The sequence below is a fragment of the Sylvia atricapilla genome, chromosome 13 (assembly GCF_009819655.1).
Source record: "Sylvia atricapilla isolate bSylAtr1 chromosome 13, bSylAtr1.pri, whole genome shotgun sequence".
NCBI lineage: Eukaryota > Metazoa > Chordata > Aves > Passeriformes > Sylviidae > Sylvia > Sylvia atricapilla.
The window spans coordinates 2,359,810-2,377,357 of NC_089152.1; the positions used below are offsets into that span (position 1 = coordinate 2,359,810).

Here is a 17,548-nt window from a genome sequence, read left to right on the forward strand (position 1 = left end):
CCGCGGTGGGAGGGGGGAAAACTTTCTGCTTGTGCCCGTCGGCTGGAGGCTCCCGCCGGGCCCGAGGGGCTCCGCGGGGCCGAGCCGTGGCCGCCGACCTGCCATGTTGTACGGGCTGCGGGCCGGGCGGTGTGCGGTGCCCAAACCGATGTGTGTGTGTGCGGTGCCCCAATCAATGTGTGTGTGCGGTGCCCAAATCGGTGTGTGTGCGCTCCCTGCATCCACTCTGTGCTTTCCCCAGAGCCCCGAGTGTGCTCCTTCCCCCGAGCCGCGTGTGTCTCCCAGATCCGTGTGCGGATTTTCCGCGCTGCGTCAGCCGGAGTCGCCCAGTGCGTGTTTCTGGAGCAGCCCCACGGTGCGTGTTTCTTGTCCCGACTTTCCCTTCGGCAGCCCGGGTTAGTTACCCTGTGCCTGGATTAATGCGGCGCGCTGGGAGAAATTAGCCCTGGCATTTTTATCGTCGTTCTGTCATGAGGTCTGCGCGTAGCACAAGTTGCTGGCCAGGGAATGATGGTATTCAATAACTTCCCAGTGATGGTTGTTATTCCGAAGTTATTTGAAACAGGCTGCGTTTGAGAATGTGCCGCTTCTCCTTTGCTAAAAAACGGGGTCTTGACTTTCTGCCTAGTTCTGAAACTTTTTTTTTTTTTTTTAAATTAACTGAGTGGAAGTATGGTGTTCTGGACAGCTTTTTATTTCATTTCACAATTTTTTTCTGGAACTGTTGCTCAACTGAAGGTTTCCGTAAAAAGTGTTACATTGCAGTGCGTAATATTTCACTTTTTGAATGATTAAACACAAATATGTTATCCTGGCAAGTGTCTGGTGGTTTAGGGAAGTTAATTGAGTTAGTCTGGCCAAGGAAGGTCGAGGGGGGAGTAAATGGATTATTTCTGGTTTGTGTGTCTAGCATGCAAGTCTTACTTTGTAGGAGTCTCTTGGTTTTATCAACTTTTTTAAAAAAGTAATATATTTAGATTATTGGAGAAACTTCATCTAGCTTTTAGAGTATTGAGGAGTCTGAAAGTTTATTTAAAGTAGGCATTAAATTGGAACTTTGGTAAGGGGAGCTGTTTTTTAGGGGCTATTGTGACTTGGCACTGAAGTAGTTTAATTATCAAAAATAGAGCATTAGAGTTTCTGTGGTTAGCTTGAGGAACAGGAAAATTGCGTGGAGTCTTAAAGACAGAACAAAAAAGATTAAGCTTCATTAGAGCATTAAGAGCTTCTGCGATGTACAAGTTTTCTGGAAATGTTGGGCTCCAGCTGGATGAGTATTTTCCTCAAGTTTGAGTGGCTTCTGCTTCTTTGGAACAGGCATTACCCAATGGCCCCTTCTAAAAAGGGAATTTATTTGAAAACAGCACAAAATATAGGATGTGCTTCTGCAAGCAAGTAAGACAAAAAGCACCAGGACTGTTTTCTTTAAACAGGGACTTAATTAAAAAGGTTTTCCCAGTATTTGAGATTTTCATACCTCTGAGTATTCATTTTTTTTTGTAGCCATATGGTTGCAGGTTTGTGTTTCTGGTGAGCAGCTTGTTCTGTGTGACATAACCCCAGTATGGTGCTTGATGGAATTACTATATGTGTTAATGGCAATATTAGCAGTTATCTAGTTAATATAGCCAGAGTTAATTATTAGTTAGAAAAAGCACAAATATTGACACAGCCTGGCACACACTATAGAGCTCAGGTGAACCGAGCTGATGCAGGTCAAGCCTTAGAAACAATGTCAATAACCTGCTTCTATTTCAAATATGTGCCTGAAAGGGAAAGTCGGAAGGTAGAAAGTAAAGCCAGCTGGTCCCTAAAGGGAGTGAGGTTGTAACTAATCCAGCTGTTCTGTGTGACTCTTAAAGAAGAATTGTGGCCACCACCACTGCCAGGAGCCAGGCTGTCAGTTTTTAATCTGCAGGATTTTGCATTGAGGGTTTGCTAATTTCTAGGTTAATTCCTGCTGTGTTGTGTGTTAGCTGGAGAAAACTGTCTTGTGACTCTTCAGAGAGGAAGGCAATTCCTAGACCAGGCTGAATGATAATGGGATTTGGTAACCTTCAGGTTTTAAATACGGGAACAAGAAATTTGCAGCGTCACTTAAATATTCAGCATCTTTTTTTTTATTTCCATCATGTTCCCTAGCAGCTGAGTTGCTGTTAGTTTTGCAAGTCATAGTAGGCTGAAATGCTTTTTATAACAGTGGCTGCAGAAACACTTGTGCTTCCTGGCCAAACACAGGCAGGTTGGAGTGGGAATAGTACAACAGGTACAAAAGTCAAAAGCTTTCTCAATCTTAAATTTGTCTCCTGAAATGAAGATTTGCAGGAAGGCTTCTTTCCCTTTTTTTGGTCCTTTCCTCAGCTTTGATCTGAATTTTTAAATATGGTGTTGGCATGACCAGAAATTTGGAGGCCAAATGTTGCCTGGTTTATGTTGGATTAAAAAAATAAGAAATCAATATCGCCTTGTAATGTTGTTCAAATGTATGTTTGGAGTATTGGTGATTTCCAGCTGTGTGACAGTAGTAAAGGTTTTAATACATGTGTTGCTGTAAAACCAAGGTATTTTTTCTGAAGTTTCCTGGAAAGAACTGTAATACTGAATAATACTAATAATGAAAGAACCAAAAACAAAAAGACACCTAAATAATTTCTGTGCAGGTGCCTTATCAAAGCATGACGCAATTTACGGTGATTGGTGTATTTCCAGTATGTTTATTTTGCTTGTTACAGTATTTAAATCGGGCTTCTCTGGGTTCTATTCAAATGTCAAACTTTTGTTTAGCTGACTCATAAAAAAACCCAAACAAAAAAAGCCCAAATCCAAATCATGCCATTCACTCCCCACTTTGCAATCCACCTCCAAAACCAAACCTGTGAATGTGTAGGAACTTGGGAGAAAGTTTAGATTGAGCTTGCCCTGGTGCAAGGGTGCAGGTGTGGTGGGCAGAGATTACCTGTCCCTTGTCCTTCTGCAGTAGCTTCACTGGGTGGTGACAAGAGCCCAGAAAATGCCCTTGTTCTCTTCACTTTTCTATCAATTCTGTATGTAAATAATATCTACTACTGCAGACACAAATCATGATATAATTTTTGCTGTGCTAAGAACAGCAAATCCTCTGGAAGCTAAAGCCAGCTATGCCTCATTTTAATTGAGGGACAGCCAACAGGTAGGGGATAAATATGTGTAAGCTGTGAATGCATCACCACTGTTTAACTATTGTTAAAAATCAGCTGTTTCTGACATGGTATCGACCAATTAATTACTTCAAGTGAATGAAGTTCTTTGCTATATGGCATAATAATCCTTGGGTGTTTTCTGCTGTCCCTCAGTTCAGGTTTAGTCCATACCTGGTCTGAAAGTTTGGTCTGTGGCTGCTCTGAAAATAGGCTGCTGATGCTTATTAAGTGCTCCCACAGACTCCAGAGTCAAAATTAAACCGTGCAGGGCAGTGATGCCCAGAGGTTTGATCTATAACACTCATTTCAGTAGCAGTCTGTGATGCAGAACTAGTCACTGGTAGTTCCCTAAAGAGCTCAGAAGCAGTACCCAGAGGAAATTGAGAAGTGGAAATGAAAGACTTCAGAAAGTGTTGGCTGGCCTGACTCTTTTAAATGGCATATTTTTACCTTTTCAATATATTAGACATAAGATATATTGCATTATCTAATATATATATGAAAAATGTATATGTGTCTAATGGATATATTAGATAATGGCTACTGTAGAGGCTGAAATAGAGTGAACTGAGTAATAATGGGAGGTCAGTGAAAGGAGGAGGAACTGTGGTCTAAAAGTGAGATGAGAAGAATAAGGAGCATGTTTAGAAGTAAGTTAGCCAGTTATATCCTCCTTGTTTAATATTTACTGTAAATCTTGACTTCTAAAAATCTGGGTCAGGAAAATCATTAATGCTAATTAATAAAATGATTTCAGTTTGGCCCTCTGAAATGAAAGTGAACAGGCAGTAAGTGTGATGTGTGAGTTATAAGTACATGTATGTAAATAAAAAAAATCCCAAGAGAAAGCCTCCACCTTGTGTGCAAGCTTTATGCAAACACAGGGAAGGGTTTTGTGGGCTGGGCTCTTGAGTTTTGGTTTTGACTTGAGCTTCAGATGAAACCTATGGGCCTGTGGAATTATTCTCAAAATTCCTAGCTCATCAGGCTCAACAGTAGTTCCCTTGGCACATCATTGGCTTTTCAGCTAATTTGTGGTGATTTTTTGGGGGGAGAGACCCTAATGTTGTTTGCTATTGCTTTGCTTTGATTGATGTGTTTGTAGCTGAGCTGGTAGTGGTACTTGCACACTTATTTTCCTGTGGAATAGGTGCTGAACGTTTTGGGAAGTGGATGTAGAGATTTGCTGGATGAGGGAGGTATTGGTGAATGATTTCCCTCCATTAAACCTTTCCAGTGGTGTGTAAATGATCTGCAGGCAGCAGTTACAGCCCTGCAGATGCACTCTGTTCATGGCTGTCCCTGTCTATAATTTGCAGTATGGTTGGATCCTGTTTTCTCATGTTATGGAATATTTTTACTGGCCAAAAGAAAAAAAAAATCACTTTTTAAGGGTCAAAGTGTGTTTTTAGATGTAGCAAAAAGGGTTAGAAACTATCTCCACCTGTCTTTTCTTCTGTCGCACCATGAAGCCAAAATTTAATTTGGGTAGAGAATGAAACAAAACAGAGGCTGGCGTGTGTGTGAATGTGGCAGGGTGAAAGCAGGTCACTTCTGTCACTCTCCTGTCACAACCGATGCACTTTAACATTTTCAGTTATAGATTTGGGGTTTGAAGCTCAATATTGGCAGATTTTCTTTATCTACTGTGCCAAGAAAAATAAGACATTCTGTTTGGGGGACTTCTCCTTTCAAAAAGTTGTTGCAGAGTAAATAGTTGTACAAAAACATGGACAAGCTGCCCTCCTGAACTGTGCTTTGGATGAAGTAATATTTACATTTTATAGTGCTTATTTTGGCTTTCCTCCCCCTTATTTGCCACAATTTGTTTTCTGCTTCCCTCCCTACCAACACAGTTGTATTTCAGAAATCCTTTCCATTCTTCAGTGGTGCCTTTTGGCCATAAATACAATAATCTAGAAAGAAAAGTGGGAATTTTTAAACTGAGATTTGTCTCTGTCATGACTCTGATGGGATACTTGAACATCCCTGAATTTTTGTAGGCAGGGTTGAATTTCATGGGATTTTGCTGTGGCACAACTGGAATGATCACTGAAGTGGCCTGTGACTTGTTAGACCCTCTTAGTAAATGCTTTGATTTTATTGAGGCTACAAACAGCACTGAAAAACAAATATAACACTTGGTGAGTGAGGGAGAAATGTGTAGAAGATGTGAGATATGCCTGATCTTGCCCTCAGGGTGATGTCTATTCCTTCCTGCCTTCTCTCTGCCACTTATTCCGCTTCCTCCTCTGAGCTCTGATGCTGTAGATGACCAGTTCCTGCTCACTTTGCTGTGCTCATCCTAGATTAGCCTCTGATTTAGGCCTAATCTTTTTCTTCCTCGGCGTTGCTCAACAAGTCTGCTTGTCCCTCAGTTCTTGGCTACATTCCTATTTTTTTCTCCCAAATTCATGGTCTTTTGTTTTGTCCCTGTGCTTTTATCCAGCACTTTTCCGTTTCCCGGCACCTCTTAGAGATCCTTTGTTGCCAAGTTTTCCGAGCTCTCTTGATGGTCTCCTCAGCTGTTTGGATCAGAGATGTAAACCATGGCTTGGTACAGATGATTGTGAGCAGGCCTGCAACACACTTGGTAGCATTTCCAGTCCAGTGATGCAGGGCAGAGAAAATCTTACGTTTTCTCTTGGGTTATTGTCAATTTTCTTCTTTTTTAATAAAAATTGATGCAGCGTCGAAGGGAGCTTAGTGCAGGCTGGTGGCTTCCTGTGAGTTATTGTGTTGTCTAACATCACTGAGTGCAGATGTGTGCAGTAGGGTCTAAAAAGTAATGTCATTTATCACTTTAGCCCAGTTTTCTTTGTTGCTGTTGTTTGTGTAAGTGTAGTAGGAAATGGGAAGAAGAAGTATGGGCGATGTCCTACTAAAAATGAAAATGCTGTGAGGAGTTCTGTTTGGGCAATGATGTAAGCCCTTTGCATTCTTGTTTCTTGAAAAAGTCAATCCTTTACTTGATACATAGAGGACAAGAAACTAGTTGTAAATAAGTAATACAAAATAGAGCTGCAAGCACACTGGCAGCAGTTCTGGCTGAGCTCCCTGTGATGCCTAAATCTATATTTTTTGCTTTCATTTAAGTCTCCTCACTGGCTTTCCAGAGAATTGACTAGAAAATAAGTTTTTTGAAGTGTCCGTGGGGAAATTAATCATGTGTTAATGCTGCCTCATTCTTGGACCTCTTTCAGCTGTGCTTGAGGTCTGCAGGTGATCCCAAAATTTATAATTCCTGGCACTCTTCTAAACTTGATACTAACGATTTTGTATTTGGAGAAAAATATGTTGTGCTATTGCTGCAGCCTCTCTTTGTAGTCTTGTGTGAAAATGTTCAAAGTCAGGTACTGGAAGGTATCTGGTTGTAACTGGTGCAGTTCCATGATGCTGTGTGGGTTTGGGAGATCACTGGGGCTGGGTTCACTCTCTGGGCTGTCAGAGTAGTGAACTAACAGTGCTCATTGCTCCTGTGAGATCTCGAAGAAATGGCCTTGTACATTGGGGTTATGAACAGAACCTTGAACTTTGTGATCCCCAAAATACAGTTTTGATAATCGAATTCCCCTAGATTCTTCCACTGGGGAAAAAGAAAAATCTAGATTTTTCCGCTTCAGTCAGGAATGGAAGCAAATCTTTTATGGTTTGCATCAACCCTCCTGAGATGTTTCTTCCCAGCCTCCCTCATGTTACACTTTGTTTGCTGCAGCCTTCTCACGGTAGTCTTCTGAGAGTATTCTACAAGTCGTGGGGAATAGGAGCTTCCTTTAAACAAAGCCCACTTTTGGCTACAGCCTTGCTGGTGCTAATGAGTTGTTCTGGGAGCTCAGACTCTCGATGTCTCCAGTGAGGTGCTATCCTCAGTCCTGTGGTGCAAAATTGTTGCTTCAAAATACTTCAGCGTAGCGCGGGCTCCTGGGCTTGCAAGTTCCTCGGTGTAAAAACAGCAGCTCAAGCTGTGTGGGGTGATACCAATGTTTAAAAGTGGCCACGCTGGTGTTCACCACAACTGGAAAAAATATTATGAATTGTGGCAGTAAAGGGCAAGAAGACTATCACCCAATGCAAGAGGACTTGGGGTAAGGTGACTAGATGAAAGATGCTGATTGTGGAGTAAGAAGGATCTGCTTAAATATTCAAAGCTTGCAAAGAAAACTGGTGTGAAGTAGATTTTGAAAGATTCTTGGGCTGAGAGAGCACTTTGATAGCTGGCTGACACTAGGAATGGACACAGAAGGTATTGAGCATCAGAAAATAATGGAAGAGGTGAAGTAATTTGAAGTGGCTGGCTCATCTCTTCTTTGAGTTTATTTTGGTTTAAAGCATTAAGTGGTGTTTGCATTCTTAAAATATCAACGCAGCATAAAACTTGATGTTTTCTTTCTTAGCTTTAAAGTCTGGTTTAATTTACTTTTTTAGTGAACTGATATGTAACCTTATCTTAGCAAGGAGTCCTGCAGCAACCCACAGCGTTCATTTCATGTGACTGGTGCAGTGAAGTGTGCAGAAAGTAAGTTTCAACAAACGTGTTCATTGTTTGATTCTTATTTTTACTGTTTCTACAGGGAATGAAACTTTAACAAGAAGTCTATGTTAAAGCCTGGCTGACAGCAAGAGAGGAAAAGTGTAGAAGCAATGCCCTGATGAAAAGGTAGGGAACACACAGGGAGAGTGGGCAAAAGGCTGGCGTTCTGCCTTGGGAATTCCTGTGAAATTAAACGGCTTCTGCTTTGTACCCAGGATTGTTTGCTTGCTGTGAAGAAAATATTGAGGGGAAGAAAGGCTTGTCTGACAATTTTGCCAGACAATTTTGGCAGTACAGAGATGGGATGGAGTTTTTCCTTGCATAACTGCAGTTACTCCCGTGTCTTGAGACTGTTGAACTCCCATGTGATTTGTGTGGTGTGATGTCTGAGAAGTGGCTCTGAGTAGCCAGAGCAGGACTGACTGATCCAGTTGACTTCCCTTTGCTCTTGCATGCCCAGCTGACACATCTCTGTGGGCTGGTGACTTCAGGGGGCTAATGTAGCAATCCACGGATGAGCTGCTGAGAGATGTTAGAACTTCACTGCCAATTTTTAACATTTAGTCTCTGATTTGTGTATTTGTTCATCTGCTCTTCATGTTTCCTTCAAAGGAAGTAAGTTCTTGGAATGTTATTGTGTGATGAATATTAAAAAAAATAAATCACCAGCTTTGAACTGTTTTAAAAAAGGCTGCCCTGCACTGCTTTCCAGCCTACTCTAGGAGACATTCATTGCTTGCTTACACATGGAGCATCTCTGGAGTCAGGCTAACAAAGTAAAATATCACCTGGTTTAGAAAGCAAATGGATCTAATAAGGAACTCAAATTAATAAGCAATTTAATATTTTCAAAGAAAAATGCAGGAAGGAATGAGAATGACAACAAGGCACATTAAAAGATTGCAAAGCAGTTGTTGTATTTGTCTGCCAGAAGTGGATTGGCAGAAACTCTTTTAACGGGGTCAGATGGTCCTTACTGCTGTCTGGAAAAGTTGGCTCCTGGAAAGAAACTGGCATGGCTGGAGCAACTTTTCTGGTCTGCAGCCACTTCCAAGTTATGTCTGCAAAATTCTCTGGGCAGGAGCAGGTTGTAGGGATAAGTTCAGTTTTGTTTTTTGGTGTTTTTTTTTTTTTTCCATGCAAATGTTGTAGTGCATCTGTAGTAAAGTGTACTTTGTGAAGCATCGTGCCCGTTCCTGCTGCACAGATGGAATATGTGGCTCATCCACATCAGTTCTGGTCATGTGATGGGGAAAAGCTGATGTGTGCTTTCCTCTTAGTGTTTGAATGAGGAATGTGATCTGTTCAAAAAGCTCGGACACTGAATGAATTACAACAGTGGTGACAAGCAGCGAAAATCTTTAATTAGTGTTTCCTAAATGTTTATGGAAAAACAGGATGTTAGAAAATTACATGTTGAATAAACAGTGAAACTGTATTTACCCTTTGTATTTCAGCAAAGTAATCAACTAATAGTTTGTGGATCTGAGAGATTATCTGATTGTTTCCCCTGTTCCCATATTTTTAGAAATTACAAAAAGCTCTGATCTCTATACTCACAATTTAGCATGTGTGTTTAATAATTTTTTACACGTGACTTTATCTGCAAGGATGTTTTGAATCTTTCTGATCTTTATGGTGTTTAGTTTATAGCTGTATTAATTATATGACAGCCATTAATAATCACTATCATGAAGTGGCTCAAAGACCATATATTGCACTTATTTCTATGCACTTTTATAAGAGGTTATGGTTATGATCCCATGGCATTGCCTTCAGAGTGCAGCCTTTTGTCCCCAGGTTATTGAAACGTAGAGAAGCAGTGGAAGCTTCTCTTGTGGCACTCCTAATGATGAATTTCATCTGGAACCAGCTGCCTCAGGCAACCCTCTCGAGCCGTGTAACTTTTTCTGCAGTATTTTTCTTGTTTCTTTGGTTTGGGGGTGGTTTTTGCCTTCCAGGATGACTTGCAATTTGCTGAGATGTTGTAGGGAGAGGAGTGAGGGTGAAAAGATTTCAGTGTGGAAGTTGCAGGGGAAAATCAGCTGCTCCCTGGATGGAACATGGGCAGCATTCCTGACCTCCCACATGACACAATCCAAGGGGTGGAGTGGAGACCCCATGGCCAGGCTGTGTTGAAACCCTTGCAGAGGAGGAAACTCTGTGACTTTCCACCTGATAGAGCCCCACAGCAGCTGAAAACCAAGGGAGATGAGGAAAGGAATCCTGCTGTGGAATCAATAGCTGTGGAGAAGAGAAATCTCTCCATCCCAGGGTTATCTCATGTCCTATCCTGAGATTCACACCCACAAGGGACAACCAGTACTCATTGAGTAAGAGGTATGAGTAAAGGCTTCATGGGAGGTGTTTCTAGAGAAATTCTTCGTCAGTTTATGTGAAATACTCTTCACAGAATAATTATTTGTCACTGAGCTAGCTCACAATTTATGCTGGGGTCTATAACATAAAGTTTGCATAGTTCTGCCCTGCCAGTAACCTGATGTTGAATATCTGAGCATCACAGTAGCTCTAGTAAAGTCTAAAATAGTCTAAAACGCCACTGCAGTTTATCTTTTTTTATCCCATTTTTAGCTGTGAGCCTTTGTATGAAAAGACAAAAATCACAAAACCCTTGTAGAATCATTGAATGGTTTGGGTTGGGAGAGACCTGAGAGTTCATCTCATACCACTCCACTATCCCAGGCTGCTCCAAGCTGTATCCAGCTTGGCCTTGGACACTTGCAGGGATGGAGTAAATGTGAAGGGATGATACATCATCAAACAGGCTTTTTTTTTTTTTTTTTTTTCCCCTTCTATAAAATCTGCATTAAATTATGAAAGTCTTACTGACTTGGGTATTATGTGCTATAACCTTAGGAAGCAAATTTATGTGATAGCAGGTGTTTGTATGTAGGGGATTCTAATTTTAACTGCCTCTAAATGAGGAGAGCTTGTCCCAGTTTTTCTTGAAAGTGCTTTTGGGAATAAATGAATGTTTGAATTTAAGACTTTTGGTGTAAACTTTATATGGAATAATGGTGAGGTTTAAATAAAAAGGTAAAGGTATGATTCTTCAATATAATATATATATATACACACATCATTCTGTTTATTTATAATGCTGTCTTGGCTGATTAAACTGGGGTAGTGCTGTTAATACACTGGAGTTATAAGTCTTGCTTGCAGTTTTAACAGCTGTCATTTGTATAATTTTTGATTACTAAAGTGTTAGTTTCATTTCATCCTAAAAGGCATCATTAATCACTCCAGAAATCAGTGTAGTTCTGGGAAATTACGCTGTTGAGAAAAGGAACAAACCTCAGTGTTACAATAGCTATAATGTAGCGTCACAGAGAATTGTTAATGTAACAAAATACCTAGAACTCCAGTCATATTAGGGGAAAGATGTCAGTGTTTGGTCTTATGCCAGCGTTTAAGGATACTTTATTAAACATCTCCTTCTCTGCATGCATTTGTTCCCAGCCTGCCTGGGTTTGCTGGAGCCTGATGGACAGAGATAATGGGCAGCATATGCCGAGGTTGAGTTTTGTGTGTCTTTGAATGTATCGCTCAGGGAGGAGCTTGAATTTGTACTTATTGCTTTCATACATATGCTGAGTAGCATATTCCAGATGTTTTTGGATTAACTGAATGTAGGTTAAGCTAAGCTCAGTTTTGTAACTGCATTCTCTCTTCGAACACAAGCTGAAGTTATTTTCAAACTGCTGCTCTCCTATATATTGATGATTGCTTGCCAGTCATCATGTTTGCTAAAGAGTCTCATAGTGCTTATTAGCCGTACAGAAAAATAAAAGTTAGATAATTTGGGGTTTCTTCTTGGCATTTTCTAGAACAATGTAAATTAGCATTAAATAAAAACCTATACTCATTTCCTTGCAGCTTTAGAAGCTTCTCAAGCCAGTTCAGCAAAACACAACCAGCCCACAAAATCAGAGCAAGAAGAGGGAATTGCCTCTCTTGTGCTGGTGGATGAGGTTGGTAGGGCTCAGCCTGACATTCTTCCTACTTGAGCAGGGGCTGGTGCTGGAAACCTGAGGCCAGCTTGGAACAATCTGATTAAATGCATATTATCAAACTGGGACATAATTTTCCAAATTACCAGTAAGAAATGTCTGAATTTATTATGTTTTAACAAAAATCTTGGTCAAATCCAAGAATTGGGATGGCAAGAAGTTTGATAAGGCTTAATTTTTGCTGCATAGAGCAAGAAGTAAAGGGGGATAAAGCAATGGGAATAAAAGTTACATGAAAACTGAAGTCTTGTACCAACCATGCAAAATGTTTTAAATTCTGATTGTTCAGTTTCTGAATGTCAGCAGGCTCTTGAAACTCCTGTGTGGTAACAGTTTCTCTTGCAATAAAATTTTGCACCCAAACAAAATTAATTCACAAAAGGGAGTCTTGAATAGCTTGTCTGGTTTAAAAAAGTCTGGAACTTGATGACAGTAAACTTCCTGAAGCTACTCTAACAAGATTCCAGTGCATATGGGTGACTTGGAAAAACATCTTTAGCCCATTTCTCAATGTTCCATGCGAGAGCAGAAAGCACTTTCTTTATTTGCAGGCTCTGGTTTTCTGTTAAAAAAAAAAAAATCATTCTATCATTTCTGACCTTTATTTCTTCCTTAGAAGCTGTAACACCTTGTGATGGAAGATGGAAGACAAAGGGGCCCGTGTTGCTGATTACTTTGTTGTCGCAGGACTGACGGATATCTCAAAGCCACTGGAGGAGGAGATTCACTTCAACGATGCCTGCCACAAAATCGCCAAGCCAAAAGAACCCATCACAGACGTGACAGTCCTCAATAAATCCCTGGGGGAGGAGGTTCCTCAGGGCTATAAATGCATAGATGTCACTCCCTCGGGCCTGTCTGCTGATCTCAATAATGGCAGCCTTGTAGGACCGCAGATGTACCTTTGTTATCGCAGAGGGAGGGATAAGCCTCCACTTACTGATTTGGGGTGAGTGCTTTCCCTCTTCCACTGGGTGATTTTCACAGTTTTATTTAACTAAGGAGCAGATAAGGCAGGTTTACGGAAATGCCATACTCCTTAAATACAAGGCAAAACTCTAAACAGGAAGATATTTGTTGACTTGAGCATACTGTAACCCAGTATGGAAGGGAAAATGCATGCTGAGTGGATTTTAATGACAAGTTTATTCCTTCCCACTTTGGAGTTTTCAAAGCCATTTATAATTTTCAATGTATATATTTAGAGTGGGGTAAGATGCTTAACCTATTTTCCACAGATTGGAAAGAGATAAGTTATATGACATTCTTAGGATCAGGCGATGAATCTTTAATAGAACTGAAAATAACACTATTATGCAGTAAACAAAGTGCTTAAAAGCAATTTTATATGAGGAAAACCTTGTGTTTTCCTCATAGGAGAACAGTACAGTTTCATCATGAGGCTTTTCTGTTAGAATACAATTGGAGATAATGTGACCTGAACTTGTCGGTAAAAATGTTTTGCTCAGGGATGAGACAAGAACTCTAATTAAAGTGTCTTAAAAACATGCCTCCTGACTTTCTTCCATCCCCTTTTAACTAGGGTTTTGTATGATGGGAAGGAAAGAGTGAAGCAAGGCTGTGAAATCATTCAGAGCACCCCGTATGGGCGGCCTGCCAACATCAGCGGCAACGCCTCGTCCCAGCGGGTGTACATCACCTACCGCAGGGCCTCCGAGAACATGACCCAGAACACCCTGGCTGTCACAGACATCTGCATCATCATCCCCAGCAAAGGAGAGACTCCTCCACACACCTTCTGCAAGGTGGACAAGAATCTGAATAATAGCATGGTAAGATTCCAAAGCTGGGCTTTGAGCGCTCGGTACTCGCCGACGTGACGTTTGTGGGGTCCTTGTGGCAGCGCTTGGAGTACCCAGTGAAAAACCTTCACAAGAGGTCTCCAAAGATAAATCAAATATTGGAAGAGTTGGAGGGTTGCATTCCTTTGTTCCTAATTGGAACAAAGTCTTTCTGGAAGCCTTAGAGGGAATGTTTGGATTTTTTTTAGTGCTGACTCCAGCATCTTTGGATTGGTCTTTTAGAATCTGTTGTGTATGTGTGTGTAACTGCAGGTTTTACAGATGTGGCTGTTTCTGAGACTGCTTTTACTGTTGTGGTGGGAATTCCATATCTAGCAACTGGCTTCTGTTTTGTTTTCCAACTTCTCCCTTTACTTGCAAAGCTATTTTATAAATGTTTTTCTCCTCAGTAGTTTCACAAACTTCTTATTTAAAGAAAGTTGTATGTGAGTGATGTTGGAAGCTGTTGACTGTAAGCACATTTAAAAGTTTAATATGGTTCCAAAGCCTGACCTGCTAAAATACACAGGTTTCACAGCACTTTGATTTGCAGAACTGAATATTTAAGTGTTTCCTGGTTAAATATGTAGCCCCATGAGGTGGCTCTTGCAAGGTCCTCAGGTGGCAGAGGGCTGAGGAGGATGCTGACTGCTCTGCAAGTGGGATCATGTAAAAAAGATCATGGGAATTGATTTGTGCTTGTTTTTAAATAAAAGCCTGTAGGCATTAACCAGTGTATTTTTCAGTTCTGCTAGTCCCTATATTGACTGGGTTATGGCAGTGCTGTCTTATGGCAGTTGTTACACTTTTCTCCCTTCTGTATAAGCTCTGTGTTCCCCCAGGGGTGCTGCTCCTTTCTGTCCCATGGCTTTCTCTGTTCTTTATTCTCATGGCCAGAAACAGAATTCAAATACTTAAAATTATTGATGTTATTATTAATTATATTCTGTTATGTCCATTTGTTATACTTGATCACTTAATCCAATAACTTCTTTTATTTTACAGTGGGGCTCAGCAGTGTATTTATGTTATAAAAAGTCTGTGGCAAAAACCAACACCATATCATATAAAGCTGGTATGTAACTACTGTGTAGTTTTTTTATCTTCAATTCAGGATGTCCAAGTTCATTTGTAGTGTAATACATTTTGTACTAAAGAATTGACACAGTCTTGATATTATCCATAAAAGACCCTAAAGAATTCTTTTAAAATCATGTCAGAAGAGGCCATAGAACTGGGTATCATGACCATGCTGTTTTAAAATTTGTGTTTAATTGGGAAGCTCAGCTGTGTTTTGATAGGTTTCTACAAACCAGGGTGTCTCCCACCTCTGTTTGTGTTACTGGTAACTGTCTCTTAAGGATATGTGTGTGTGTATCTGCAGAAGAAAATACTACAGAAATTATTTGATGCATTTTCATGATCACTTTCTTTAAGAAACATTTTGAAGAATCCTGCAGACTTCCACACTGCCTCGAGCATCTTTGGCACAGAGCTCTTAAAGTATTTTTGGCTCATGTATCATCTTTATTTTATTGTTTTATTTATAAGACAGAATTAGATTTGCTATGACTGATGAAACGTGTTGGCTTTGCATTTGTTGTTGGGTTTTTTTTAAACCCTGATTTTGTTTGGCATACAAGTCATGATCATGATTCACACTTAAGCTTTAATCCACTTACATCCCTTTTAGAGGCTGCTCTCTGTAAACAGGAGTTCAGGACGTACTAAAAGGTGGACAGTACATTTGTAAACAAATGAAAATTTTAAAAGGCCCCACATCTGGTAGTAGCTTGCACAAAATTTGGATTCTTGGCATGAGGGGATCCACTGCCCTTTTTGCTTACAAGTTTTTATTGCTTACTAATATTCCCCTTTCTGTTAGAAAAGTGCCTAGTGATTGTGCTGTCTGACAGAGAGAAATCCTCAATCCTTTCATGTGGTATCTGTTCTCAGTGTGGAGTCCCCTGGGCTGGCAATCAGACAGGATGGATTGTTACAGCCTCTGATGTAACTGAGGACCTGTGTACTAAAAGCTTCTGCTTCAGATCTTCATGTTTTACAGCTCTGTTTAAAATAAGTCTAAACACACAGTGGCCTGACAGCACAAGAGTCCTCAGCTGAGGTGGATCAGCATAATTGATTTGATTCTATTGCTATTAAAAAGCTATCTAATATCTAACGTATATTTTTCAGGGAGCGTTTGTTGGCCGGAATTAATTGGTGTCATAGCTGAAGGCATGAGTCTTACTTCTCAGTTATTCACATTACCTTTTTTTAAACTAGATTTTAAATCTTTGCTCCTACTCGTGATGAGTGTAGACTATTATATAATAACAGGTGAGATGCACACAGCCTGAGAACAGGAAAAGAGAAATCAGTTGTGAATGTTTCTAGAATGGAAGGAAGGATTTCAGTGTAATGCTTTAGTCAGGTGATTTCTCCTTCGGTCATGGGAGTGTCTGTCCCTTCCAGCTATTCCCTGTGCCTGATTATTTACACCTTCCCTCATCTTCTGAAGTTACTGTGTGCTCATATATGATTTTTCTGGCAATTATTTTGTGGAATGAGCTATGACAAACCTGTTTCTGCTGTCTGTTTTTTATAACTGCCTCTTTGCTTATTCTATTTATAGGTCTAATATGCAGATATCCTGAAGAAGATTATGAATCATTCCCATTACCAGAATCTGTGCCTCTTTTTTGTCTCCCTATGGGTGCAACGATTGAATGTTGGCCATCTAACAGTAAATACCCTCTCCCAGTTTTTTCTACGTTTGTACTAACTGGAGCTTCTGCAGAAAAGGTATTTTGAAACCTTAAAAAAAAGTTATTCATTTAACAAAAAAAAAAGTGGTTGTTTATCTGTTCAGGATGATGATAATGCATATTTTCATAGATGAGCTTGAATCTCTCCTCTTGGGCTTGATTCCAAGCCTGCTTTGAAGAGTGTCTTGCAGTGGTTTCAGCTGATCATAAACCTTCTGCTTTCCTGTTAGCCTGTGAAGCTGGAGAGCTGTAGAATTGGCCTGCATGTACATGCAAGTCATGCTGGTTTTATTGCAACATGGAAACAGCCTTGCATGTACACACTTGTTCTAAAAAGTAAATTGGATGTCAGGGGATATGGCTTTGAGTTGTGTATCAAGGATTCCTAAAATAGCTTTAAAGGCATTTGGAGGGAGCAGTTGACTGCAGTTGTACTCGTTATAATCATTACTTTTCTCTCAAACAAATGGTTTTGTAAATTACTCTTTCTCACATGACATTAAGTATTTTAAATAAGTAATAGAGAGTCTGGATTTTCACAGCCGTAAGAATATTCCAGAATGGATTGCTTCAAAAGATGATGCATTCATGGATCTTTTCAAACAGTGACACAGACTTGATTTTTGGTGTGTTTGGGGTTTCTTAGATTGCTTTGAAGATTAAGGCAGAATTACTAAGTTGGCATTCACAATGTGTTTGCAGGTATATGGTGCTGCTATTCAGTTTTATGAACTGTATCCTGAAGAGAACCTCACAGAGAAACAAAAATCTCAGCTGGGATTAGCAGCTGCCGTGGAAGGAAAAGACACGTGCAGAACAGTGCAGACAAATAAATGCATCTGTCTGCTCTCTCACTGGCCTTTCTTTGATGCTTTCAAGAAGTTTCTTACCTTTCTGTATCGTTACTCCATTTCTGGGCCACATGTCCTCCCCATTGAGAAGTAAGTCATTTCCAAAATTTATTTCAGTTGATCAGAGGGGGTTTTTTTTGTTCTGAATTTCCTTTTCACGTGACTCATCAAACATTAAATATAATGGCTGCACTTTTCTCCTTGGATAAATGTAGATTTACCTACTTCCTGAAAAAGTCTAGATTTTTATTTGTGATTTAAGTGACTGCAAAGGTCTCTGAAAGCTGTTTTAATTAGCTTTGCACCCTTTAGCCATAATGATTAGAAAGAGCAAGATTATAAATCCTTTCTTAATCTTGCACACATCAAGCTAGTAGAATTAA

At 40.2% G+C, this 17,548-nt stretch overlaps 1 protein-coding gene across 1 annotated transcript in view; it reads left to right on the forward strand.

Moving 5' to 3' along the window:
- The window catches only part of DENND4A (DENN domain containing 4A), a 48,664-nt gene that overhangs the window by 863 nt on the left and 30,253 nt on the right, over positions 1-17,548 (forward strand). Inside the window, exons 2-7 of the mRNA XM_066328211.1 lie at positions 7,751-7,836; positions 12,361-12,693; positions 13,288-13,537; positions 14,552-14,621; positions 16,182-16,351; positions 17,017-17,255. Of these exons, the coding sequence (XP_066184308.1) occupies positions 12,386-12,693; positions 13,288-13,537; positions 14,552-14,621; positions 16,182-16,351; positions 17,017-17,255 (1,037 nt within the window). The 5' untranslated portion in view covers positions 7,751-7,836; positions 12,361-12,385. The remainder of the gene's footprint in view (positions 1-7,750; positions 7,837-12,360; positions 12,694-13,287; positions 13,538-14,551; positions 14,622-16,181; positions 16,352-17,016; positions 17,256-17,548) is intronic.